The sequence below is a fragment of the Ahaetulla prasina genome, chromosome 2 (assembly GCF_028640845.1).
Source record: "Ahaetulla prasina isolate Xishuangbanna chromosome 2, ASM2864084v1, whole genome shotgun sequence".
Taxonomy (NCBI): domain Eukaryota; kingdom Metazoa; phylum Chordata; class Lepidosauria; order Squamata; family Colubridae; genus Ahaetulla; species Ahaetulla prasina.
Window position 1 is genome coordinate 80,255,718 of NC_080540.1, and position 26,168 is coordinate 80,281,885.

General features: G+C 39.8%; 1 protein-coding gene across 1 annotated transcript; it reads right to left on the reverse strand.

Annotated features, from left to right (window-relative positions):
* Positions 1-36: 36 nt before the first annotated feature.
* On the reverse strand, positions 37-25,192 carry REEP2 (receptor accessory protein 2). Its single transcript, XM_058169762.1, has 8 exons — positions 25,069-25,192; positions 24,435-24,507; positions 12,550-12,626; positions 11,507-11,627; positions 4,935-5,048; positions 4,492-4,639; positions 3,201-3,361; positions 37-1,795 (listed from the first exon to the last, which is right to left on the reverse strand). Exons 1-8 carry the CDS (start codon positions 25,098-25,100, stop codon positions 1,721-1,723), a joined length of 801 nt encoding a protein of 266 aa, XP_058025745.1. The 5' UTR covers positions 25,101-25,192; the 3' UTR covers positions 37-1,720.
* Positions 25,193-26,168: the final 976 nt, after the last annotated feature.

Here is a 26,168-nt window from a genome sequence, read left to right on the forward strand (position 1 = left end):
CACTGAACTCAGTATAGATTAATTTGAACAAACGTCTTTAAAAATTAGTAAATTCAGTAGCCTATGCTAGGAAAAAAGTTTTCAAACAACACATTGAAGTGTTATGTTGCATATCTAAAAGTTGGTACTGCCACCTAAGATGTTGTGAATAAACCCAATAGGCAAAGATTTGCTTCATCTTTAAAGACTGGTGGCCTTGATGTCCATGGTATTCATAAAATGGAGCTAACCTAGTAAAAACCAGAGTCACTAGTATTTATCTAAGCTTCCTAACTTCATAATTTTAGATTATTGTATTTATTTTAAAGTTTGTGAAATGGTACATTTTAAGGATTACTTTCATTGATTTTATTGTAATTCTGTTGTCTCTCTCTGAGCTTGGTTGCTTTCTTGCAGATGTTTCATTACCAATTAGATAATATCATCATTCTATATAAAATCTGAATTCTTGTGGTCATCTAACACCAAACAGTACTGTCTCTACCAAGTAAATAGCACAAGTAGAGAACAATGGAAGATCTGGATGGTAGAAAGTAGTAATTCCTGAGAGCTGAGTAGTCGCATCAATTGTTTACATTTAGAATAAGTGGAAATGTCCCTACCACTTATTACAAAATGCCACTCAGAAAAACTCCAAAAAGGGTTATTATTTTTGGCCAGCTTCCCTGGATGTGCTGATTAACTTCAATTTATAATCTGACTGCAAACAAAAGCCAGCAGAAACTTATGTACCATTCAGCTTACTATCGACCAACTTCTTTCACGCAACCACTTCTTTGAAATAATTCTTACAGAAAACAGACCAATCTATAAAACTTAAAATATCAAGGCAACTCTGAAGAAGGGGTCCAAAGGTTTGATACTTATGATTGTAATTATTCAGGATTCTAACTCTTTGGAGAGAGTGATCTAGGCTCAGGCATTCCCATATGTCCTCCTCCAACCACGATTCACTTAGTTTTGTCATCTTTCCTCTACTTTTAAAAAACATTTCCCCTTTCCAATACTTAACATAAGCAAAGTCACAATAATTTTTACCCAAGCAAAAGAGGCTTCTGCATAGAAAGACCAGATACTGGTAGCAAAGCCAGCCACTTTCATTCTCATCACTATTAGTCTTTTCCTCAAGTCACTGAAGCCCGCCCATCCCCCCCACCCCGCCAAGAAATTCTTTGCTAAAACCCACTTCACGGACAGCGAAGATGTTGTGTTTACAGCAAACTATCACTTCTCCTTCTTTCTTTTGCTGAGACAATTTTGAAACGATAGTTTTCAGTACCAGTCACCTTGCTTCAGGCACTTCCCAACAATTCCCCATAGCAGCTAAATCATGACAGCAAGTGAAGAGCTACCAGGAGCTCTCCATGCAAATTAGAATTTCAAATTGCACCAATTTTTTTTTACCAGCCTCTCTGCCAAAAGTGGTTCTAACCCTAATTAAAGAGGTATTCCAGCAAAGAGTTTCTCTACTAGGGTTACACATGGAGAGGGAATCCCAAAACAACAGGCTATATACAGACAGATTAGCATTTTCCATCACAAAGATGAAGAGTATATAATTCCTGAGGATGGCCATCCTCTGATCTGTGTGCCGAATTTCAATCACCATCTCGCCTGGGAATGAGCTCTACAAAGCAGTAGCTGTTATGTACATGATCTCAGCTCCCATTCCTTGGAGAGTGTCCCTCACAGTGGCAGAAGATTTTCAGTTGGATTGTCCTTAGGCTGATTCGCCAACAGCAGTGGAGCCTGTAGCTTTCTTCTTGGGACGGGCTTTCACTGCCTTCTGTGGAGGCTGTAGAGCAAGCAAGAGAGGTACAACATTACATTAGTTGCAAAAAAGATATTTTGAAAAACGGTTTTGTTTAATTTGCCACTGAGCTAACAGCTTCAAAAACTGAGCAACATTGCTAAAAATGCAGATTCTTAAATCCTCTGTTTTACTAGTAGTAGTACTCTAACAACTGAACTAGTGATTGGGATCTCTGGAAGTTATATAACAGCAGTAATATATTTCAATAAAACAGAGGTAAAATGGTATACTTATTTTATTATTGTCAATATTACAGTAATACAGTTTTTATTAGAAAGGTTTTTATTGGGAAGGTGAGACAGAAATTTAATAAGCAATCAGTTTAAGCAATTTTAGGATGAAAAGGCAAGGATTTAAGAAAAAGGAATAGGAACCTTTCCTTCCAATCACCCCTTCAGTTCAGGTAACAGAACTGCTTTCAAAGGTTAAGAGTTTAAACAATTAAATATGGAGACAGAAGGCATGGATGAAGAACAAGATGCTTATCGGTTCTGATTTTGATTTTAAAATTAGAAGAAGACACAATAATCACTAACTGGAGCTATTGCCATCACTCCCTTATTTCTATGGAGGTAACCTTTCAACACTAAATGCTGTAATTGTCTCATTTAAGCAAAGGGAGGAGAATTGTTTCCATTTTAATTCTTTAAACTGTCCCTTCAAGTGGCATGGAGATTTGAGTAATTCTGTTCTATTCCTTCTCTTCCTTCTCTGGTAAATTTTAATAATCAGACTGAATACTGGGTAAGCAATTTTAGCTGTTCAGTTCCTTAAACACACTAATTGAATTTAATTTCTGTTTCTTTCCTGAAAACAAATTAATTATGTCTAAAAAGACAGAAGATGAATAAAGTTTTATCCCTGATTGGTTAAGTTAGCCCATCCCCTATAGAAGAACTAGTATTGTTAGTTAGATACCCTAAAGAGAATGGTGCTTCTGCACCCAAGATATTGACCCCCAATTGAAAAATGTATATTTTCAGTTCTGATTGTATTCAGATGAGAATTTTCAAGGAAGAGGTTGCTCTCCAGACAGTGATGAAATTACAATATACGTAATGGTATCAAGTCAAATCATGCCACATGTTACTATTTATAAGGAAATGGTTAACACCCATATCTAGACAGGAATGTTTTTTTATCAGGGCGCTTTCATTTATTTAAATTTTGCCTGAGTGGAAAAATAATGTAAAACAAAAATGAAGGCTGATTTATTGGGAAAGGCAGACACTGTGTTAAAACCTTAGTGGTGAAGAAAAAAAGGAAAGTGTATCATGCTGAAGCATGTATGTTTGTGCCATTATATGATTCAAGTACTTCCGCCCTTTATTATTTAAGAAGCTGCAATGTACACATAGGGAATCCATACAACTGCAGGCCATCTCACCTCAGTCTTTATTGTTTTCTTAGGAGCTTTAAGGCTCTGGGTTCGTTTGGGAACTTTGTCTCCTGTATCATCATCAGATGGTTCAGTTCTAGAATCAGATTGTGTTCCATTATGTCTCTGAGTCATAGCCATGTCCTCAGATGAAGAGTAAAAAGATGCACCTAAAGAGAAAAACAATAGTGGGACTGCTTCATAAAGGTAAAAAAGATACTCAAGATATAGAGACAAGGGGAAAAAAAGAGTATATTTATATACCAGCAATTGAACTCAAGGTCATGGGAAATATGAAATTAAATGTATTTCTGAATCCCATAACTGAAATTCCACTCCTTTATAACAAAAGAGCTGCAGTAGCTTCACAGCCCATCTATTCCCTCCACTCTAGGCAGCCTTTCTTTTTCTCTACTTTTTTATAGCAGTGGTGGTGGGTTTCAAAATTTTTTACTACTGGTTCTGTGGGTATGGCTTGGTGAGCATGGCAGGGGAAGGATACTGTAAAATCCCTCCTCACTCCAGGGGGAGGTTACTGCAAAATCCCCATTTCCTCCCAATCAGCTGGGACTTGGGAGGCAGAGAATAGATGGGGGGCGGGGCCAGTTAGAACTTTTATTACCGGTTCTCCGAACTACTCAAAATTTCCGCTACCGATTCTCCAGAACTGGTCAGAACCTGCTGAAAACCCACCTCTGTTTTATAGTATACTTAAATGAATAGTTACATTTAGGATATGAAAAGCCCGTTCATACAGCTATGTAATCAAATTCTCCTGTTTCTACCAAATCCCCTTTCCAAATAAGGTTCAATGGTTAGATAAAGATCTGGATGGACAGACTGCAAGAATACATGCTATGGTCACTGTGTGCAAGGAGAAAAAAGCTCCTGTTTCATATCCTGCTGTCTTTTACAAGCAGCTGAGGAGGATGAAGTTTAAAAATACAGGTGAACAGGTGCCCTTGATGCAGAAGATAATATTTTCTTTTTTCCAAGAAAATGCAAGAGGTAGATTATCTTCTCCTTTAAGACAGACTCTTAAAACCTTTATACAAAGGCTCTTATATTTGCATTCATAGAACAATATAAAGTCATTTATAAAGCATTAACATGTAAAAATAAATCTCTTGCCAATTCATTTCTATAACAGGTACAGATTTTTATTTATCTATTATCATTTGTTGTACGTTGAGTTATCTTTTGTGTGTCCATTTGTTGCTTTAAATTATAAACCGCCTTTAGTGCTTAGTTTGATCAGACATGTAAATCAATGAATTTAATAGAGACTGACTTCACTAACCTGAATCATCAATAGTTTCAAGATGGCCCTTAGAAGACGTATGCATGTGTGACTCAGGGCTTTGCAAATGCATTGTGTCATCATCTCGAATCAAAGTCAAGTCTTGCATGCTGAAACTCCGAAGTTTTTCAGACAAAACCCCCTGGCCCTTTAAAACACAACTTCTAGTTACAATTATCCACATGTACTACATCAAAATGCATATTAAGGGGAACATTGAAAGAACATTTGATGAAAAACTAAATACAAAGGCAAGAAAATGGAACATCAATGACACAATTTGGATAGAAAATGAAATGACTGTCTTTTCTCTAACATGAAGAAACAAACCAAATGGCATGTAGCTAATCGACAGTAAGAAAATTAATGCAGTGAAGGGAAACACCAAAATTACCAAGCAAAAGGGAACAAGGCAGATATTAAATAAAGATATAAGGAGTTACCTTTGCAGCTGCAGTAACTGCTGCATTTGCTGCCAGATTTAATCCTCGCTTGCCAACACGCATCATAGTTTCATAACTCTTGTCACGGGCCTGGCTAATATATTCATCTATTTCCTAGGATTTAAGTGAAGTAAGGCTACATTTAGTAATTAACATTATTTATCTATACAATTCTAGCATAAGCTGCATACATACAGGATTCTAAGCCTTGTAGAGTGCACTAGAGCTTTATGCTTCAGCACTGAAATAGAAGGCAAATCTTCCGATTTGTCCTAATGAATCACCTTCTATCAATAATAAAATTAATTCTCAACCATATTAGTAAATATTTCCTGATCAGAATGGGCTACAAATTATCTCTAGATAATATATATCACAGGATAAGAAAAGGTATTTGGAGAATATAAGAAAAATGTTATATATTCCATACCAATTAACGACGTCGTTTCCTGTATAACGATATATAATTTTATATAGTTTCCTATATAATAATATAGTTTGTCAATGCATACCAAAATTCAGCAGGACCACAAAATATCTCATATCGCTCACTGATATTCTGAACAGGGATCATCATATCTGATTACAAGCAAATCTATTAGCACAAGATAAAAAGATATCAACTGATATACCAAAGAAGCTTGGCTTATTTTTATTTTAGATTATCAATTTGATAAAGTCCCTGATAAGTACCCAGTATGTATTCTAATAGTTTATTATCTACTGTTTTAGGTGGTTGGTGTTTCATGGCTGTTTTTCAGATATTTGATCATTCTTAGTAAAGATTTAATAAACTGTGTGGGCACTGGAATTCACTATTGACACTTCAATGATTTTAATGATGAATTTACATGAGCGCTTCAAATTAATTTAACTCTATAAAACTAAAAGCCAAGTTAGACATATCTTGGATGTCATTTTTTATATGAAAGCCAATTCTCTTACAAAGCATATAAATTTTAAAAGCCCATTTTTAATTTCAAAAAGAGTATTCGGATAAGGAGAACAACTACTTGTGCTCTACTACTCAGATTAATTTACTTAATCTCTCTCTCTCTCATTAGTAGTGAAGCAGGCTGGGAGAAAAGTGCCTGAAGTCAGTGACCAAATATGGTGAGGTACGGCTATATACTTCATACGGTACCTACAGAGTTGTGCCATTGTGAATAACCTGAACTCCTAGACATGTACTAACTGACAACAGACTCAAGATATTTTCTGATTCTCTTCAAATTGCAAGGTATTATAAATACATGTAACACTATGCACAATGTCTTTTCATCATCTCATATAAATATATGACATTGTATTATAAATCCACAGGATATTGTGCTGCATTCATCATTTACTCCCTAAACAGAAATTAAAAATACAACTATCTCATCAGATCTTCAGAAACAGAACACTTTCCTGTAGAGTCTGGTTTTTTTCCCTTTTCCCTAGTTCTGATATAGGATCGAAATGGGAAACCTAGAAGGAAGGATATGTGAGGTATGACTGAGAGTAAATTTCACTGAGTTTAATTATAAAATGCTTTTCTGCAGCTTTATATTAAACACATCCTTATTTCTGTATTATTTCTGCTTTATTTCCTTTCCTCTTCTGAACTGCCGAAACATTTCATTTACATTATTTTATATGACCTGATTGGTCTGAAATAAAAAGAAAGGTTGATTTCTATTTATTCACAACCCCAAAATCTGTTCTGCCTCCTGCTCCAATTTGCTCTAGATGGCTGGGATATTGTATAGATGATAGAACATGGTATGTGATTCTACCAGCGACCAGGGGATGGGAGTGTTGGAACCACTGGTGAAATCTGAACCGGTTTGCTGGCCGGGCATGTGCGCTGCGTGCCAAGCATGCACACATGCACAGATCACACCAAAAAGAGGGTTCGGAACGTAAAGCATTTTTTACTACCAGTTCGGGAGAATAGGTAGTAAAAATGCTTTTAAAAAGAAAAAAAACAGGCTCGGATAATCACAGCTGTGCTGCGCGATTGTCAGAACCTTTTCTAAAAAACTTTTTTAAAGCATTTTTTTATTACCTCTTCGCCCAAACCAGTTGTAAAAATTGCTTCAAAAAAGTAAAAAAAAAGGCTTGGATAATACAGCTATGCCACATGATCGTCCAAGCCTTTTTTTACTTTTTTAAAGCATTTTTTTACTACCTATTCACCCAAACCGGTAGCAAAAAAATGCTTTAAAAGTTTTAAAAAAAGTTCCGACGATCACATGTCACTCAGCTGATTGTCAGAACTTTTTTTTTTACATTTTTTTACTACTGGTTTGATGAACCAGTAGCATTTTTTACTACCAGTTCGGGGAATTCGCATTGCACCCCTAGTTGGAACCCATGAAAATCACTGCCATACTATTTTCTTGCAGTGAGAGACATATGCTGGATCCCAGTTCCTTCACTTTGGTTTGCAGACACTCAGTTCTGGACTTCAACTCATTATTATTAATTTACATTAATTTTTAATTATCTCTTTGTGATTTTGATATGCATTAAACCACATTAGGCATAGTCTACAGAAAAGGATGGATGGATAAATAATAGGTAGGTAGGCAGGCAGGCAAAGAGATAGAGATAACAATAGATCACGTTGAGATAAAATTGAAATATCTTCAATATACAAATCTGATATTAACACCAAGCCAATTTAACTCATACAAATACTATAAATGTTACATATATTGTAGTAGAGTTAATAATCAATATTTATAACTTTAAAAAGATCACACTTGCCAATATTTTACCAGTGAAAATAAAATTTTATCCTGGAAATGTTCTTTCAGATCTCCATTTTTTAATTAAAGCTCACATTCTAGAAATATTTGGGAAAAGATGTGGTTTTATTGTAAGCTGCATACAGTCACTTAGCAGAGATGGGTGGTGTAGAAATGTGAGATAGAAAGGTAGACAGACAATTAATTTGGTATTTCAAATGGAGCCACTGAATGTTTTGTATAGCACCATTGTGGTGATCTAAAAGGTTTTGTCAAATACATTCTTGATGCCAGTCTGTAGAGAGTAATTTATTTATTTATTTAATCACATTTGCATAGTTACCTATTTCACATTCTCTGGCCAAAGGGACCTGCAACACACCCCTGGGCCTGATGGAATTGGAAAAGGTAGGTGTAACCTGGGAGAGGCAGTCCCTCAAATATCCTGATTCCATGCCATGTAAGGGTTTTTAAAAGTTATAATCAACACCTTGAATTTAGCCTGAAAGCAAACTGCCAATCAAAGCAGGCTAGGTGGCAGAGGTGCCATGTGAGCAGATCTCACATGTATAACTGCCTGTGCTGCTGCATTTTGCTCCAGCTGAAGCCTTTGGATGCTCTTCAAGGACAGCCCCATGTAGAGCATATTATAGTAGTCCATTTGAGAGGTGGGTAGGGCATGAGTAGAGCCTCCAAAATCCAGAAATGAGTATAACTGGCATGCCACTTGTGCAAAGACCCTTTTAGCCATGACTCCCACCTATACTTTGAGTAGGAGCTGTAAGTCCGGAAGAACCCTCAAGCTGCATACTGGGTCTATTAGGCTTGGAGCATGAATGTTGCTAAATCCCCAAATAAAAGAAGGCTCTAAAATCCAAAGCCACTCAGTCTTGCCAGGGTTCCGCTGAAACCTGTTGTGCCCAAAGCCTTTAGGCACTGAGTGTAGATAAACAGTAGCTCACCAGGGGCAGAAATGTATAACTGGGTGTACCTCACCCCATGGTGATGGATGATCTCACCCAGAAGTTTCATGTACCTGTAGATGTTTCATAGGAGTTGAGAAAGTACCAAACATTTTAGCATCCCGCACAGACGAGCATTTTTTTTTACTCCTGATCAACACCAACTGAAATGGTATTATTGATGCTAATCTCACCAGAACATGAACTTTTAATATTTGCTATCTACCTAGTGACTTCTAGTGGTCATTAGGGCCAATGAGGTCTGGTGTTGGAGACCCAGACTTCTTGAATTTCCAAAGGAAAGCAAGTATGTAAAATTCACAAATCAAACAATCAATAAAAGTTCATACAGTTAAAAAAATTAAAAAAACCATTACAAAACCAGGATTCTCTACTGACTTCACACCCTGAACAGCAAAAACTATAAGGGCCAACAATGAATATTATGCAGTACAGAAAGGTAATAGTTTGAGATATTAATTTACACTGGAGATGTTTCATTGAACTAAATATAAATACACATGATTAAAAAGTACAGATTTGTGTACTCTAACCAAAATTAACTTGCTTCGTAAACTCGTTACGCTCTGAGAGAAACCAGCTAGTGCTGGTGTCTGTTATAATACTTTCACCTTATGTAGAACAGAATCTTAAATAGAATCTTAAATGGAATAATTAGTCTCTTCCTTCTCAATGCATTTGATATGATCTACATCAAATATATTCAGAAGGAAGGGCTTAATTATTTCCTAATTGGCAATTCTGGGTATTTCACAATGAAGCATGACAATTTAAATATATATAGATCTTTTACAGCTGATATAAAACAGCATAATGTTCATTTATATTCAAGTACAAAAAAATACAAATTGTAGCTTTCAGGCAGTATGACCAACCTTTAGCTTGGAAAAGGGGTCTTTTTTGCATCCCTACCAACAACAAAAAATTAACAAAATAATCAAGAAAATATAAATGTATTTCATAAAATTTAAAGTTGCTAGGCAGCTAGAGGATATAGTCTGTAGTTTAGTGCATTACTATTCCCCCTACGATGATAATAATTTATTTAACTAAGTTGTAAACATTATTCTTTTATGCAATCATTTTCTCCATAAAAACCTAATTTCTTTTATTATGATACTGTAGAAAGTAACTCATTTGCTACCCAAAGCCCAAAATTCTAAGAAGTTATGATAAAATAGATGACACAACATATTGGAGCTTTAAAAATTAGGATCAGCTTAAAGTTAGCAGCAACTTTAATCTGATGCTGATTAAAGAAAAGAAGTTTAATATTCCAGTGAATGTTATTGCTCTGGAGGATGAAAAACTGCATAGCTCTTCTTACTTTTTAGCAAGAGGTAGCATGAGTTACTTTAAAAAGGAGACACAGGAACTTTCACAAGAATTTTCTGTCATCTATTGACTACCATCCCTCTTTTATTTTTCACAGACATACACCGAATTGATAATTCTGTACTTCTATCATGTGCTAGAATTACATTCTCCATTAATTGCCACATATTTTGCATGAAATTGATATCCAAGAAAAAAAATCAATTAATGAAGCAAATGTGGAACATTTTGGCAAGATCCTGGTTATCCTATGAAAGAATGGGAACTATATTTGCACACATATTGATAAAGTTGTTGGTTTGTGGATTTCCTTTTGGTTGGAGGTTTCTAAATCACATGAAATATTTCTCCTAACAAATAGTCTTCAAATATGACTTGTCAGAGGGATATGCGAAGCTATACTAGGAAAGGGATAGAAGGTCCTGGCATGTACACACAGTAAAGCAACTTGTACAGCCACTTGTATCATTAAAAGTGGCTGTGAAATCCCAATCATGATTACTCAAATAAGAGTCAGCATATTCTAATCAGATTGCAAATTTACTCTTGCTCAGTGGGACAACTGGTATTTCTTTCTTTCATTCACTCATTCACTCATTCATTCAATTTTTATAACCTCCCCTCTCAAAGAAGGGACTCATGGTGGTGAACAATCATCAAACAAATGTTACAATATAGTACAAAATTAAATATACATGGTAGCAAAGGAAAATTGTTGTCATAGATGTTAATATAGCCAGGGAAAAGGGAACTTTACACACTCAGGGCCTCAGACCCAAGCACAAAGGCCTTATAAAAGGCCAATGGGCTTGGGGTCATCCTCAAGGGTGAAAGGAAAATGTTCCAGAGAGTAGGGATTATGGCAGAGAAGGCATGTCTCCTAATCTTCACCAGTTCGATATTCCTTGGCTAATGGGACCCATAGTATGTCCAACCTGCCAGACTTAATTGGACAGGTAGAACCACTGGGAGAAGATGGTCCCTCAGGTACTCTAATCCCAGGCTAACTCTACCTGCCATTTATATTGGCAGAGAAATTATCTTACTATTTTTCTATCAAGTCTCATTCAACTGTGATTAAAAAATTGTTTTAGAAATTCTTTTAACAGGAATGGCATTTGGCATTCTTGCACTTATTTAGTGACAAGGAGGAGGAGGAATGTATATGAAGTACATTTCATTGTACAATAATTTTTCCAATAGCCTACAATCTCCCTCATGCCCATTACTTTGACTAATAAATCAGGAGGGAATTCTTCCCATCAAGTCTTTTCTTTTCTGGGTTGATGCTATTTTCATCATTAAATAGGAATCCTGTCCTTGAAATATTTTTGAATAGGCTCTGTCCAAATATTTGCTAGGCAATTTTGAAAGGTTATTTAAGCTCAGCTCTAGCTGCCATGCATTCAGCATGAATAAACAAGGGCATGACTAATTTCAAGTGTTTTTTTTTTCTGCAACCCAACCACATTTGAAATGACTCAATTTTCATGTCTGATAATTGGGCAAGTTGCAGTACCTTCTCCTTATTGGAGAGCGTTGGGTGAACAAACTTCCTGTACAGGACGCTGGATCCCTTGGTATAAGGAGAGAGCAGCCAGATCACAAATGCGATTTTCAACTCGAAATAAAAGGGAAACCTGAGAGAAATGGAAAAGCTAGAATCAAGCTCAGGTTAGAGTCAGACAAAGGTTGACAGTCCAGAATAGTACAGATGAATAAGCAAAGGGAGAAAAAATGAACTATAGATAGAATAGAATCAATACCACAAAGGCAGCTGCCTTCTATTTTCCCTATAACAACAACCCTGTGAGGTGGGTAGGACAGAGAGAGGGTGACCAGCCCCAAGTCACTCAGTGAGCTTTCAGAGCTAAGGGAGGCCTAGAACTCAGTCTCCTGGTTTATAGATCAGCTTCTTAACCACTATATTAAACTGGTTCTCATTCTTTTCAAGAATGCTTTTTTGAAATCTCATTTTAGATTAATTTTTAATTTTAATAAATACTCCAACAGAGCAAGCATAGAATTAAACACCAACGATTATACCACTTAGTATTTTTTCAGATAGCAATAAATTATCATCACTGTGTGGATTTACATGACCAATTCTTGCCTCAAAATCACCCAGCATTCTCATCCCAATACATATCCCAGTGATTCATATTTTTTTAACAAGTTGCCAGTAAGATGTATTAAACAGAACTATTACTGTAGGATTGGAGTAACAACTCTTTTGTCAATGTGTTTTCAGAGAACAAATCCCTTGATAAATCACAAAGCAGAAGATACTGATGATTTGAAATAGTACCAGAAAAACCATTTTATTCAGAACCAGAATCCAAATGTTTAAAAATTACTATTGGAAGAAAGAATAATATATTATTACCAACTTCAAACTTTCAATTTATGAGATATATCATAGATGATACAGCAAATGAATATTTCTGGCAAAAATTTTAAATAAAATAAACTTTAGAAAAAACATTCAAAGCAGTCAAGAATGAGAAAATAGAATACTTTATTACAGCATCAAGTAGTTCCTACCAATGGTAAAGAACTTACCAAGACAGAATGATGTCTGTGAGTGTTTCTGCTGTGGTGAAGAAGGCAAACACAATCCAATACATCATCCATTTAACCTGCAAGGCAACCATTGCATTAAAAGTATGCTAAACATTAGGCCTTACCTTAAAACACGTACTTGATTTATGAGTACCAAACATTCTGAACAATTTTTTCTCAAATATAAAAACAAATATTTACACAAACATCACTTTATAAAAGTGATGCTTGGGTAAGCAAAGTTTGTCATGCCTATCTGTAAGCAATTTGTCATACCTATTCTTGCTTTTTCTTTCTCCCTTTAATTCCCTCATATTTTATTTGCTTCAAACATTGATGCCTGGCAATGCAGTATATAACTGATATATTTGCTGTCTAATAGCTTGTTTAATGAGAGGTAACATTGGAAGCAGAATAAATTTCATCAAAAGAAATCCATGGAATTTTTCTGCCAATGGAATATTTCCATTACCCCAAGCTTTTTACAATCCTGGGCAGATGCTAGCTCCCCCTGCTGTTTATTAAATAAGAATGAATGTTAGAGCATAAGCAGAGCCCAGCAGTATCAGGCTATGGTAGGGGTCTCCAACCTTGGCAACTTTTAAAACTTGTGGACTTCAACTCCCAGAATTCCTAAGCCAGCTTTGCTAGCTGAGATACTCTGGGAGTTGAAGTCCACAAGTCTTAAAAGCTGTCAAGGTTGGAGACCCCTGAGCTATGTGACTGTCTGGTTCAGCATAATGACACAGAAGTCCTTCATATCCTGAAAATTAGACTACAGCCTGCTTTCCTTGGGCTGGCTAAAAATTCCTTTCTCAATGTACAGAATAAAGCAGGTTATTCTTTTTTTAAATTCTGGAGGAATATACTGTATCAAGGCTAGTAATTATTGATAGCAGTACTAAACAAATACCAATAATCTGTCTAGATCTCTTCACAACCATCTAAATGTGTGACTGTCGCAAAGGTGCTTTCTCAAAAGGCAACTGGACTTTCTTTGTTTTTGATTGAAGATGTTTTGCTTTTCATCCAAGAAGGTTCTTCAGTTCTAAATAAATGGTAGCGAATTGAAGGATTTATATTCCTTGCAGTCATCTGGCTGTTAGTACTCTTTCTGAGACTCATTGAGGCACTTTGGGGTTTATCTGTGACCTCAAGGTCATCTGATTAGTGCAAATGGGTGTGGGACCTTCTTGGAAGGTTGCCTTTTGAAAAAGCACCTTTGGGACAACCATGACCTGGATGACTGAAACTCTCCATAGACATTTAAATGTGTGACTGTTATATCTTTGGACCATCACTGAATCTTTCTATATTTAACTTAATAAAATTGCAGTTATTGAACTCTTAAGGAAAACAAAATCCAAAAGTGATTCTGAAGGTTTCCAGCAGGATCTCTATAACCTGGGTATGTGGTCAAGCAAATTATTAAGGTGACTCAGTTTAAATATATGTAAACAGATACATGCTTGAGCAAAAAAATCCTATCTTCACATCTACACTGACAGAATCTGGCCTGTCTGTAACCAGCTAGGAGAAAAAAAATACTGGGATCATACTGGATAACTCAGTGAAGATACTGTGCTGAGTCAGTGTACGTGATATGCAAATTCTGAAGAACTAAAAATAAAAATGCCAGTATTGTAATGCTCTTATATAATTCCATGTCTGATTTAGAATATTGTATACAGTTTATTCAATACAGGCTATAACAGAGCTGGAAAAAGTGCAAGAGAGGAATATTTGCCTGTCTCCTAGTTGCAAACATTCCAGTAGAATCTAGTTGGCAGCTGTGAGAAACACAGTGCAGACCTAAGATGGGCCTGGTCTGATCCAGGAGAATGTTTTTTCTTTCTTATGAAAATGTGTTCTAATATTACAAAGAAAAAGAAGAATTCTCAACACTGCCATGTCCAAACATTAATCTATATCCCCCTTTATCCATCTCCATTCTAAGCTACAACATAATTTTCTTTCCTAATTAATTAGAGAGCTTTTTTGTCTCCAATCAAATAAACCACAAGGAATCTATTGAAAATATTTTTTGAACAGCTGATTCAGACTTGCAAATGCCTGTTCTTACTATAAAAAGATAAAGCCTCCTTCCAATTGATGTAGTCACTCCTTGTGACTACATCACAGCATTTTCATGGCAACTGTGAAAAGCTTACCATTGCTTTTATTCCAGGATGTTTTTCAACTTTCCAGTCTAGCCTATAGTCTTTTAATTCCCTGGTAGGCTCTCATCCAAGTAGTATTCAGGCTAGGCCTGGCTACTTCTGAATTCAGACAAAGTTACTGGTGTTAAGTTTGGGTATTGACGAGGCAGGAGACCAGGTTAGTGACAACAGCTCTTTAATATAGTGTGACCCAGCAAAACTCTGGAGAAAAACCTCTCCTTATATACACTTCAGCCAGAGGCTGCATCCAATCAGAAGCGAGATACTTCCCGCCTAAAACTCCCGCCAAAACTTACAGTAATACATTACACTCCTTCCCTCCCAGAAGGCACTTTGCCAATATTTACATATTACTTCTCTACGTAGTCCCGCAGGTACGTGGGGCGTCTCCTGACTCTCCCGGACCTGCGCAATTCACTTTCTGGAGTTGAGTCGAGCTTGCCGGAGGGGCTTTTCGTTCCTCTGAGCTCCTCCTCCCGGCCATCCGGCCCTGGATTATTTGCTGAATCGGACCTGCTGTCCTCTAGAGGGACCGGAGGTGTCGCTGGACCTCGCCTGACTCAGATAAGTCTCTGTTTGGTTCTCGCTTTCTGTTTGTTCTCGGCTCCAGTCAGCTGTGGGGTTAATTAAATCATAGTCAGGGCTGGTCTCGCCTAATTCTGCCTTATCGCTCAATCTGTTTCTTAATTGATCTATGTGGCGCCTCAGATTCTGCCATCGTCTATTTCCACTAGATAAGATTTGGGGCCCGTTTGTCTATGACTATCCCCTCTTCCAGCTTGGGCCGTCGCTGTAATTATGTGCCCACACTGAGTCTCCTATGTTTAATTCCCGGATTCTATCTGGTTTTGTTTTGAACCCGTCCTGTCGTAGTTCGGTGTAGCCGGTCTAGTGGGCACCGTAGCTTCCGCCCATTAATAGCTCGGCTGGGCTGCGGCCGGTGGCCACACAGGGGTCCTGTGTTGGACGGTTAGAATGCGTCGATGTGTGCCTGCCAATCGCCGGGCGCTTCGTGATAGTGCTACTTTCGCACTCCGAACAAATCGTTCAGCAAGGCCGTTCGACGCAGGGTGGAACGGCGCCGGGAGGGCATGTCGGGTGCCCTCTTCAGCCAGGTACCCTTCAAATAATGCTGCGGTGAACTGTGGGCGTTATCGGACACGAGGTGTCCGGTAGCGCGTGTGTGGCGAAAAGGTGCTTTAGTGCTGAAATGACAGCTCCCGCGGTTGTGGATTTCATAAGGATGATCTCCAGCCATTTGGAGAATGCATCCACCACAATTAGAAATGTTTGGCCGTGGAAGGGGCCGGCAAAATCAATGTGTATGCGGGACCAAGGGCCTTGGGGTTTCTCCCACCCCAAGACTGGGGCCGTAGGTGGTAGTGATCTGGATTCCTGACATACCTGGCATCGGCCAACCCTGTCACCGATTTCCCTGTCCATTAGGGGCCACCAGACATAGCTCCTGGCTAGCCCCTTCATCCTTACAATTCCTGGGTGACCCTCATGCAGTAGTTCCAGGACTTTTTTTCTCAGCTTCTCTGGAACTACCACCCTATCCCCCCAGAGCAGGCACCCCCCTTGCACAGACAATTCCCCTCTTTTCTTTACAAACTCTCTAAAACGCTCGCCCGGCGCAGCGGGCCATCCCCTTTGAACCCAACCGATTACAGTTCTTAAAACAACGTCCCGGTAGGAGGCCCGAGCCACTTCCTGCGATGTGACTGGGCCAGAGTCCCAAGAGTCAATTAGTAGAACGGGGGTGCCCGGAGTAGGGTCCTCGATTTCCCCGGGCAATGGGCATCTGCTCAATGCGTCCGCATGCCCCAGCTCTTTTCCAGGTCGATGCTGCAGTTTGTAAGAGTAGGCGGCCAGAAAAATAGTCCATCTGGTCAGCCGGGTGATAGTGCCACTGGCGTTGGGCGGTCGCCAGCCAGTAATCCCAATAGCGGTCTGTGGTCAGTGATAATTTCAAAGTCTCTCCCAAAACGTATTCGTGAAATTTTTCACCCTGACACTATTGCCAGAGCCTCCCTATCTAGCTGGCTGTAATTCCTCTCAGCCGGGGACATCGTTCGTGAATAGAACGCTATAGGGGCTTCAGTGCCGTTTGGGAGTCTGTGGCTAAGTACAGCTCCTACTCCATAGGGGGACGCATCACAAACCAATACTAACGGCAGTCTGTTGTTGTATTGTATTAACAGGCTATCGCTTGATAGCAAACTTTTTACTGCCTCAAATGCCCTATTCTCTGACTTCCCCCACGACCAAGCAGTGTTTTTTCCAAGCAACTTATGCAGCGGTTCAGCAACGGTTGCCTTGTCTTTTAAAAACACGGCGTAAAAGTTTACCAGACCCAGGAAAGCCTGGAGTTCTGTCTTGTTTTTGGGTGCTGGGGCTCTCTTTATCGCCTTGACTTTGCTCTCAGTGGGGTGAATCCCTTTTTTGTCTATTCTATAGCCCAAAAATTCAACAGATTCGACCCCTATCTGACACTTGCTTGCTTTGACTTTTAATCCTGCCGCCCTAAAAATTGCCAAAACTTTCCTTAACCGCTTCCCCAGTTCTCTTAAATCTTCCCCTGATACCAACACATCATCGAAATAGGGTACGACTCCCGGTAACCCTTGTAGGAGCCGCTCCATCAAATTTTGGAATAGCCCCGGGGCCACACTCACCCCGAACTGTAAGCGGGTGCACTTAAAGGCACCCCGGTGCGTTACAATGGTCTGGGCTTCAGCTGTGCTAGCATCTACGGGTAGCTGTTGGTACGCTTGTGCCAAGTCTAATTTGGCGAAAACTTGTCCGTGCCCTAGTGAGTGCAATAAGTGTTGCACTACTGGAACTGGGTAGGCGCTCTTTTGCAATGCTTTGTTCAAGGTAGCCTTGTAATCAGCGCAAATTCTTATGGACCCGTCTGGTTTTATAGGGGTGACGATTGGCGTCTCCCATTTGGCATGGTCAACTGGCACTAGTATCCCCTGGCTGACTAATTTATCTAACTCTTTGTCGATTTTAGGTTTGAGTGCAAAAGGAACCCTCCTTGCCTTTAACCTAATGGGAGCTATTTGGGGGTCTAAATTGAAGGAGATAGGGGTCCCCTTGTACTTGCCTAAACGGTCCTCGAATCGTCTGCGAATTCCTCCATTAGGGCGTTTGCAGGTTGCATCCGCTCGGTGGACGCCAGTCACCCCATTCCCAACGCCGGAACCAGTCTAGCCCCAGCAAGCTTGGCAAGGTTCCCTCGACTAACGTGATGGGCAGGGTCTTTTCGTATGTCCCGTACTTGACCTCGGACGGTCGTTGTCCCTCGAACAGGGATGCGGTTGCCCTGGTAATCCTGCACCCGGGCCGTTGTTTCTGTAGCTTGCGCTTTGCGATGTCGGCAAGGCTTTCACAAAAGTGTCCCAGGACATGATTGTGATAGCTGATCCTGTGTCTACTTCCAGTCGGCACGGTACGCCTTCAATTGTCGGGTTTGTGAAGATCTTTTCTTGATGCGGGTAGCTGCGTGGTCTATGGTAACAGTCATTCGGTTTGACTTAGCTCTTTCTTTCCTGGCCAATCGCGGGTCGCCTCGCGATCTCGCTCTGATTGGCTGGTTTGAAATTCGGCGGGAATGTGGGGTTTGCATCTCTGACTCAGAGCCGCTCTGATTGGCGATTTGAATTTTCGGCGGGAAGGTTGGGGTGCTCGGCAGACTTGAGCCAGGTGCCCTTCCTTTCACACCGCCGGCAAATGGCGTCCCTGAACTTACATCTTTGGCGCTGATGTCGCCCCGCAACTTCCGCATTCCTCCGGGTCTTCCTTGTCGATTTTCGGTGTAGTGGACTTCTTCCTCCTCTTCGCTGGTTGACTCACGATAGGTTTCTTCGTGGTGGACTGTGCTCGGCTTTGCGCCCGCCATCGGCGTGAGTCGCTTTGTAAGGTGTCTGCTGCATGGTTGGACATCTCATGGGCTCTGGCTTCGTCCAGGCGTTTGCCAATGTCAGGTTGCTCTTGGCTAGCAACCGTCTCCTCAAACGGATGTCTCTGACCCCCGTATAAGTTGTTCCAGCAGCTCTTCGTCCAGATCGCGGTACTCGCAATGCTTGGAGGCTTGTCTCAGGGCTGCCATGTAGTCGCTGATAGACTCGCCTTCTTGTTGCCTCGCTCCCCAAACTCGTGCCGTCGAGCGTATTTGGGCGGGGCTGGTGCGTAGTGATTCTTCAGGAGGGTCTGAAGGGTCTGCCACGATCGGAGTGTGGCGGTGTTGGCTCCGCTAGGGCTTCTGACGGCGATGACTGCGGACCCACAGTGGCTTATGAAGTAAGCCCGTTTGCGGTTGTCGGAGACTCCTGTAGCTCGTTTGCCTCCAGGAAACTTTCGAAGCGGGTCATATATATTCCCCATGTCTCCTGGGCAGGGTCAAACGGAGTGGGTGGCGTGTAGCCGGTCATCGCTGCATTCGCTATCACCTTGCTGGGTTTGATTCTCGTAGTGAGTTCAGCTCTGTTCTGGTGCTCTGCCTCAAGATCCCACCTTCGTCGCCAATGTTAAGTTTGGGTATTGACGAGGCAGGAGACCAGGTTAGTGACAACAGCTCTTTAATATAGTGTGACCCAGCAAAACTCTGGAGAAAAACCTCTCCTTATATACACTTCAGCCAGAGGCTGCATCCAATCAGAAGCGAGATACTTCCCGCCTAAAACTCCCGCCAAAACTTACAGTAATACATTACAACTGGCATTTTGTAAAGCTGTGAAAACAATTTTATTCAGGCAGGCTTTCAAAGCTCAGTAGTGACTGAGTTTTGATCTTACATGTGGCTTCAAATGTAAACTGACTTTGAATTGCTTACTTTCATCTCTAAAGTATTACAGAGTAAATGTAAAACAATAACCAAGTTATAATAAGATGAAAGTAAATAAGCACTATCATAATTTTCAATAATACCATAACTGTCAATGCACTGTCTAGTACCACACTTTCAGGAGCAATTTCCACACCATTCCCAAAGGCCCTCTGAAAGAGCAAGCTCATTTTTTCATCTCTGGAGCTGCACTATTACCAAGAAAGGAGGTCACCAAGGGCCACGCTTGTCCTTGGAGTCCCTCCGGCCATCTTCCCTAGGAAAACACATCAGACAGGCAGAATCCATTCACAGAAGGCTATTTTGGGGACCCTCTGTTATTAATATATAAAAGTAATGTCCACCAGAATGAACTGTATCTGGCAACCGGTAGAATCCCATATTAGGGGTATACAACAAACTGAAATGAGCCAGTCTCTATTTGAGTTGCTACACTCTGGATGGTGTAGCTTCTATGAATTACAAGAGAAGCAATATGTATAATAAACAACAGTAATCCAAAAGAGAAGTGATAAAAGCATGAGTATTGCACCAAAGCCTCCCAATTAAGGAACGTCCACCATCTCCTTCCACTTCTCAATCAACAATTCCTACTCTTCCATCATCTCCACATAAATTTCTGTTCTTTCAGCTTGGTTTCTAACTGTCAGCTACAAACTTTCCCAAATCGATCAGATTATTTCATGTAGGTTACAGTGCTTTTTGCTCTTTTTACCTGCCAGTACTTAATTCATAAGGAGTGGCTTTAACAGCAGCCATGGTTTGGGGAAGGTTATTTAATGCTGTGTTTGGCATGGGTTCATATTTTATCATATGGATTGTGGACAGTGGTAATTTGTTTCTACTGCAAGTGATCAGAAGCAAACTGCAATTAAATGAACTTTTTAGTTTCTGATACACAATTTCCTAAGATTTGGGGTATAAAATATCTAAATATTATATATTTTTATATTTATAAAATATACATATTTTATAAGAAATACACAATTTTTGGTAGAAAATATTTTTCATTAATAAATAAGAGGTTAGTCAGATGATGCTGAAAAGTTGTTGGTATTCCTAATCTATAGCAATTTAGGTATAGCTTTGTGTTATCATTCTGGATAATCCACAGATTTTCATGCCTAATTTAGATTCTAGTGGCAGGAGTGCATTTCAAACTCTGATCCTTTTAAGTCAGGATCAGAGACATAAATCTGATAATCTAGCCTGAAAACTGGACAACTGATATTGAAGGCCATTTATAGATAATGGTCACTGACATAGCTATCCGTATTTAGTTTTTGTATTTTTAAGAGCAACCAAAAGCATTTACAACGGTCACATTCTTGGCAGGGAATAATGATTTTATTATAGAAAAACACAGATAATTGTTTTATTTTCAATCTTATTCCAATCATTTCTTAGTATGGAATTTGCCTTTTTCCACTGCCAGTTCATACTTAGTAAGTTTTGTAAGTTTTCTATTGTACAATTTTCATAAGTTTTTTATTGTCCACTTAAGACTTCTCCAAGATGGTAAAGATAATTTTTGACTCAGAGCTGTCCAGAGCTTGTTATAAGGTGGACGGCTGTATACATGTTTTAAATAAATAAATATAATCATTACAGATAGCTTTTCAGGACAGGCAACACAGGCAACAGTTGTAAATGCTCCAACACTGGAAATTTTAAAGAAAATGTTGGATAGCCATTTGTCTGAAATAGTGTAGGGTTTCCTGTCTGGGCAGGGGGTTGAACTAGAAGACCTCCAAGGTCCCTTCCAACTCTGATATTATTATCATTATTATTATAACATACACTAAGTAGCAGAAGCCTAGGTGCCATACTTTACATAAGTTCCATTATTATTTTACCTTAGTTTGGGTAAATTACTGGGCTGCCCTAAAGGAAAATATGCTGTCAGATTCCTTAAGGTTCTTTCTGTTACATCTTCTATTACAACACCTATCCTACCCCCACATCCTACTGAGACAGGTTTTAAAGAAATGCTTAACAAACTGCGATCAATAAGCTGGTGATACACCCAACCTCTCACCTGAGTTTCCTGACTAATTAATTAATACATTTTACTATAGTATTTTAATACACAATCAAGATTTTAAATTATTGTAATTTCTCTGACCAGCTCTTTAAATGGTTGAGATGGGACAAAAATGTTTATAGAAGTATAGAAGTGTATAGAAGTTTAAAAATGTCTATACACATGTAAAGAAGTTTTAAAAGGGGATTGGACAAATTCATGGAAGATGGGCTATATTAATAGCTACTAGCTTTGATGGCTGTTGCCACTTCTAGAATTATAGGTCGCATGCCTTGAATATCAACTGCATCATACTCCTGAAGAAGTCTCTCCTTCTCCTTCTTCTCCTTCTCCTTCTCCTCTTTAATATATTGCAAACAAAGCACCAGTCTACAGGATCTTATTTATCTCCAAAAATGCCCTTAGATACTGCAAAGACCTAAAGTATATGTGTTTTTAGAAAATAAAAATAGTGGATGATTGCAGTAACAATTTCTTTGCAAACCTAGAAAAAATGCAATAACCTAGGGATGAAAGCAGAGCTTTGTAGCCCAGAAAGAATGGCAGAAAACCTCTCCACCAGTTTGCTTCTGGTAAATCGGTGTTTTGTGCCAGCTTATATTAATAGTGGTTTTAGAAATGGGTAAGTTTTCCATGACAGCCATTGTCACTCCTGACAGGGTTTCATAATGTCAAATGGGTCCCTGGCCTAAAAAGATTGGAAGCCTTGATTTGGTCCAGAATATTTAGAACTATCTTTCTTTCTCCATATATTGCCCCCATAGGATGTTTCAATTTTTTTTTACGGAACATATGAGCAATCCATAACTTACTATTATATGCAGCTTTGAAATACTCATCTGTGTTGGCTTCAGAACAACTCTGGTTTGGTACCAGTAATATTAAACAGGGAATTCATAGCTTTAAAAGGTTTTGGGGACGAGTTTGGCCAAAATAAAGAGGCTTCAGCAATTTACAGTTCTAGACAATGGGCACACATTTTAGCCCTCCATGATGATAATATTGCCACAATCCCATTTTGTGACTCTTGGGACAAAAAAAAAGAGAGACATTAATCATTAAAAAGTTTGAATAGTAGGCCTATTCTAAGTAAGTAACTAAGGCTTTAGAATACCATGACAAAGGCTTTTTCAGCATTTCCTTGGTGGAACAATCTTTGGAAGAAAGAAAATCTTGAGAGTCATATTAATTGTTTGAATAAAAAGGTCAAAATACATTGAATGACATATCTTGCTAGTGTATTTGACAGATGTCTTTAGTGTTCATTTATTTTAAAAGGGCAAAAGCTTTTTTGAGTTATCTTGATGAAAAACAAATTTAGGACAGCTAAATAATGTAAATATCACATAATCAAAACTGGCATAAACATTCACTTTATAAGAATAATATTCTAGTTTCTAGTTTCCTCTCAGAACAAGCATGACCTTAAAAATTGGAAGCATGGGTATCACAAAGAACAAATGTGCAAAGACATACGCTCTGATAAGTCCCATTTTGTTACCTCCACCATTTAGTTCTCAGAAAAAGCATGATATATTGAAAGTAACTAACATTTGTGGATCACATAAATAGTATAATCCATGCTAGGCCAACAATAATTTCATATGTGCTGTTTATGAAAGCTAATAATATGAAGGTGGAAATATTTTGCAATTTGCTGTCAAAAGCTGCTCTAGGAAGACTTTTAGCCCAGATTTTCAAATGCAACCAATTGGTTACTTTTTTCTACAATGAACTTTTGTGAAAGTTCCAATGTATTAAGTAGAGATTTATACGCTACCCAGTCATTAAGAGTTTGAGGACATGCAAGTTCAATAAATAAATAAATAATAATGCTCCTATAAAGTAAGTATATACCTCATTTTGTATAGCAAAGCATGGAACAACAAAATAAGAAGCATATATGTAAAAAAGCAGCACTAGCTTTGAGACTAATTTCAATCTTTCCTACTTCTTCCTTTTCCAATTCTTTACCTATTTCTCATTATTCCTGACACATATTCTTTTGCTTTAACTTTCATATAGCAAAAAACCCAGTCTATTAACATTTTCATGAATGGCTAAAAGCAGTCTAGGGATGTTCAATACTATACTTTACAGTCCAATTAAGAAACCTTCATTTAAAATCAATTTCTGTTTCTTAATTTCATAATAATTGTCAGGTGACACACCCAATGCCAAGTACTTGTGACAACCCTCCAGTACTCCAGTGCTACAATAAAAAGAGCCACTAAAATTGGCAACAAAACTGAGCATTGTGTTTTCACCAGGGGCATAACAAAGCACTTTTAGCCTCCCATGCTTTGTGCAAATAAGTTAGTGACATAGTCATTGTTTTAATGTGCAAAATAGAATATTTAAATTGGCTGAAGACTGCAAGATGGTAGCTATTCCAAAGAAAATGTACCATGATGCTTTGGAATAGCTAGTAGTTTATACTAGCTTTAACTTTTACAACTTTAAAAGCAAGAAGTGATTAGCTGAAGAAGCATATGATGACATCATCAACTTATCCTGTGTGTGTGTGTGTGTGTGTGTGTGTGTGTGTGTGTGTGTGCGTGTGTAGTCATTATATGGGGAAAATGCTTAAGAGCAGAACAAGCATGTTAGTTCTATCCCACAGTATGTTCACATCCAATAAATAAAATCCTTTTTTTAAAAAAACGTATTGACAAGAATGCAAAAAGTGACATCTCAGTTTCTTGCCCATTCACAAAACCTGGTCATTTTCCGAACAGGAGGTAAACCATGAATGATCCCAGAGAAAGATTAGCCCTTAAAATAAATATGATGGCTGCCTTGCACTTACATATTCTTTCACATTTTTCGTCTTCACAGCTTTGTAAGAAGAATAGGCCGGGTACAGGGTGCCAAAAACCAGGCTGCAACCAGAGTTTTGAAAATAAAAACGAATAAAAACGGGGGGCGGGGAAAAGAAGGAAGAGAGAGTGAGGTTCCAGTTAGTCGGGGTGGGTGTCAGACTGCCGCAAACCTGAGCGACGTCCAGTTTCCCTCACCCCACCTCCACCGAGCAGGCCGAGCAACGAGGCGCTGAGCGACGTCCAGTTTTCCTCTCCCACCTGCTGCATCCACAGTTCCCTTCCCCGTCGCCCAGGCCCGTCAGGCTGGCTCACCCGACCGTCTATTTCGCGGCAGTTTTTCCTCCCCAAGGGGACGAGGGAGCCCCGGACATCAGGCAACGCCCCGTCTGGTTTCTCCGCCGCCAGGTTCAGGGCGAGAAGCGCTGGCCTCCCCCCTCCCCCCACCTGCAAGCTGCCCCGGGGGGAGAGCGAAAGGGGAGGGGGGGCCGCGGCGCGCGCGCTTAAAGCCCTAAGGAGGGCAGCCCTGCCCGACCGCGCGCGAGCCCCCGGTCCCCATCTTCATCCCGTTGCCTGGCAACAGCACAGAGAGGGCCTCCCGCCCAGCCGCCCTCGCGCTCTTACACCACCAGCCGGGAGATGATCCAGGACACCATGGCAAAGCGAGGCCCGGACTCCTCCGGCGGCAGTAGCGGCGGCGATTGGGAGCTGGCTTTCAGCACCAGCTGCAGGAGCAGCAGCGAAAGGAAACGGGGCGCTCTTAAAGGGCAGGTTTCTGCAGCAAGCGTAGCCCCGCCCCGTTCCCTTAAAGGGGAGGGGCTACCGGTGCGTCGGAGGGAAAAGAGCCGCGGACCGCATCCCGGAGAACGCGACTGGGTGCGCGCGCGTCCCTCTCTTCCCGGTAGCAGACCCTGAATTGGGTGGGCCGGCCGGCATTGCGTCAAACGAGACTCCTTGCTGGCTTATAGACCGGGGTCCGCCCTAGAAGAGCAAAGCGGTGCGAGGGGAGCACGTTAAGCCCTCCTTCGGCCCCGGCATGGGAAAGCTTACGAGACCTGGGTGGCTACGGGACTTGGGAAAGGTTCACCCCAAGCACGGCAACATTCGCCGTAGGATAAAAGCCCCTTTAATCCCCAGAGGGATTAACACACCTTTTCACGAGGGTTTCCCCTTTTCTAAAGAGAAAGAAACGCCGCGGCGTGCGCACACACTAGCACAAAGAGTACTGTATAGTGAGCTGGGGCTGTCAATCTTGCAGTATTTGAAACTATTTTTGTTGACAGGCCAGTAATCGGAAAAACAATAACATCTGGCCTAGCTATTGCCCTCCCCCCCCACTCCGAATTACTGGAGCATGGGTTTCTACTCTTCTTATGGTTGGAGTACAACATATTCATAGAGGGGATGGGGACTATCTCATAGCATATTTTACTGTTCACACTCTTGCCACATCTGAATTGTGCCAGCAAAAATGGAAGAGTAGAAAGATGATCAACTGTAGTACATACAGTGAGATTAAGAGAATCATAGGAAGGGAATAATAGGAGGGACTAGGAGTGTCAACTAATGCAACATTCTGCAATGTGTTTTATATATGTGTGTGTGTGTATATATATATGTATGTGTGTGTATAAAACAAGAATAAAAAAAGCATTGGAACAGGTATGAACAGATTTTCCTTGCAGCTATCTTAATATATTTTTTTCAGTGTTGGTTTCACACAC

What these genes read in the sequence shown, in the direction of transcription:
- REEP2 (XM_058169762.1), bottom strand. Translation starts at nt 25,100, where the DNA reads ATGGTGTCCTGGATCATCTCCCGGCTGGTGGT. An exon ending in ACAGACATCATTCTGTCTTG is followed by an intron (nt 11,628 to 12,549) that starts GTAAGTTCTTTA and finishes CATTTCTCTCAG; the next exon opens with GTTTCCCTTTTATTTCGAGT. An exon ending in CAGTTACTGCAGCTGCAAAG is followed by an intron (nt 4,640 to 4,934) that starts GTAACTCCTTAT and finishes TGTGTTTTAAAG; the next exon opens with GGCCAGGGGGTTTTGTCTGA.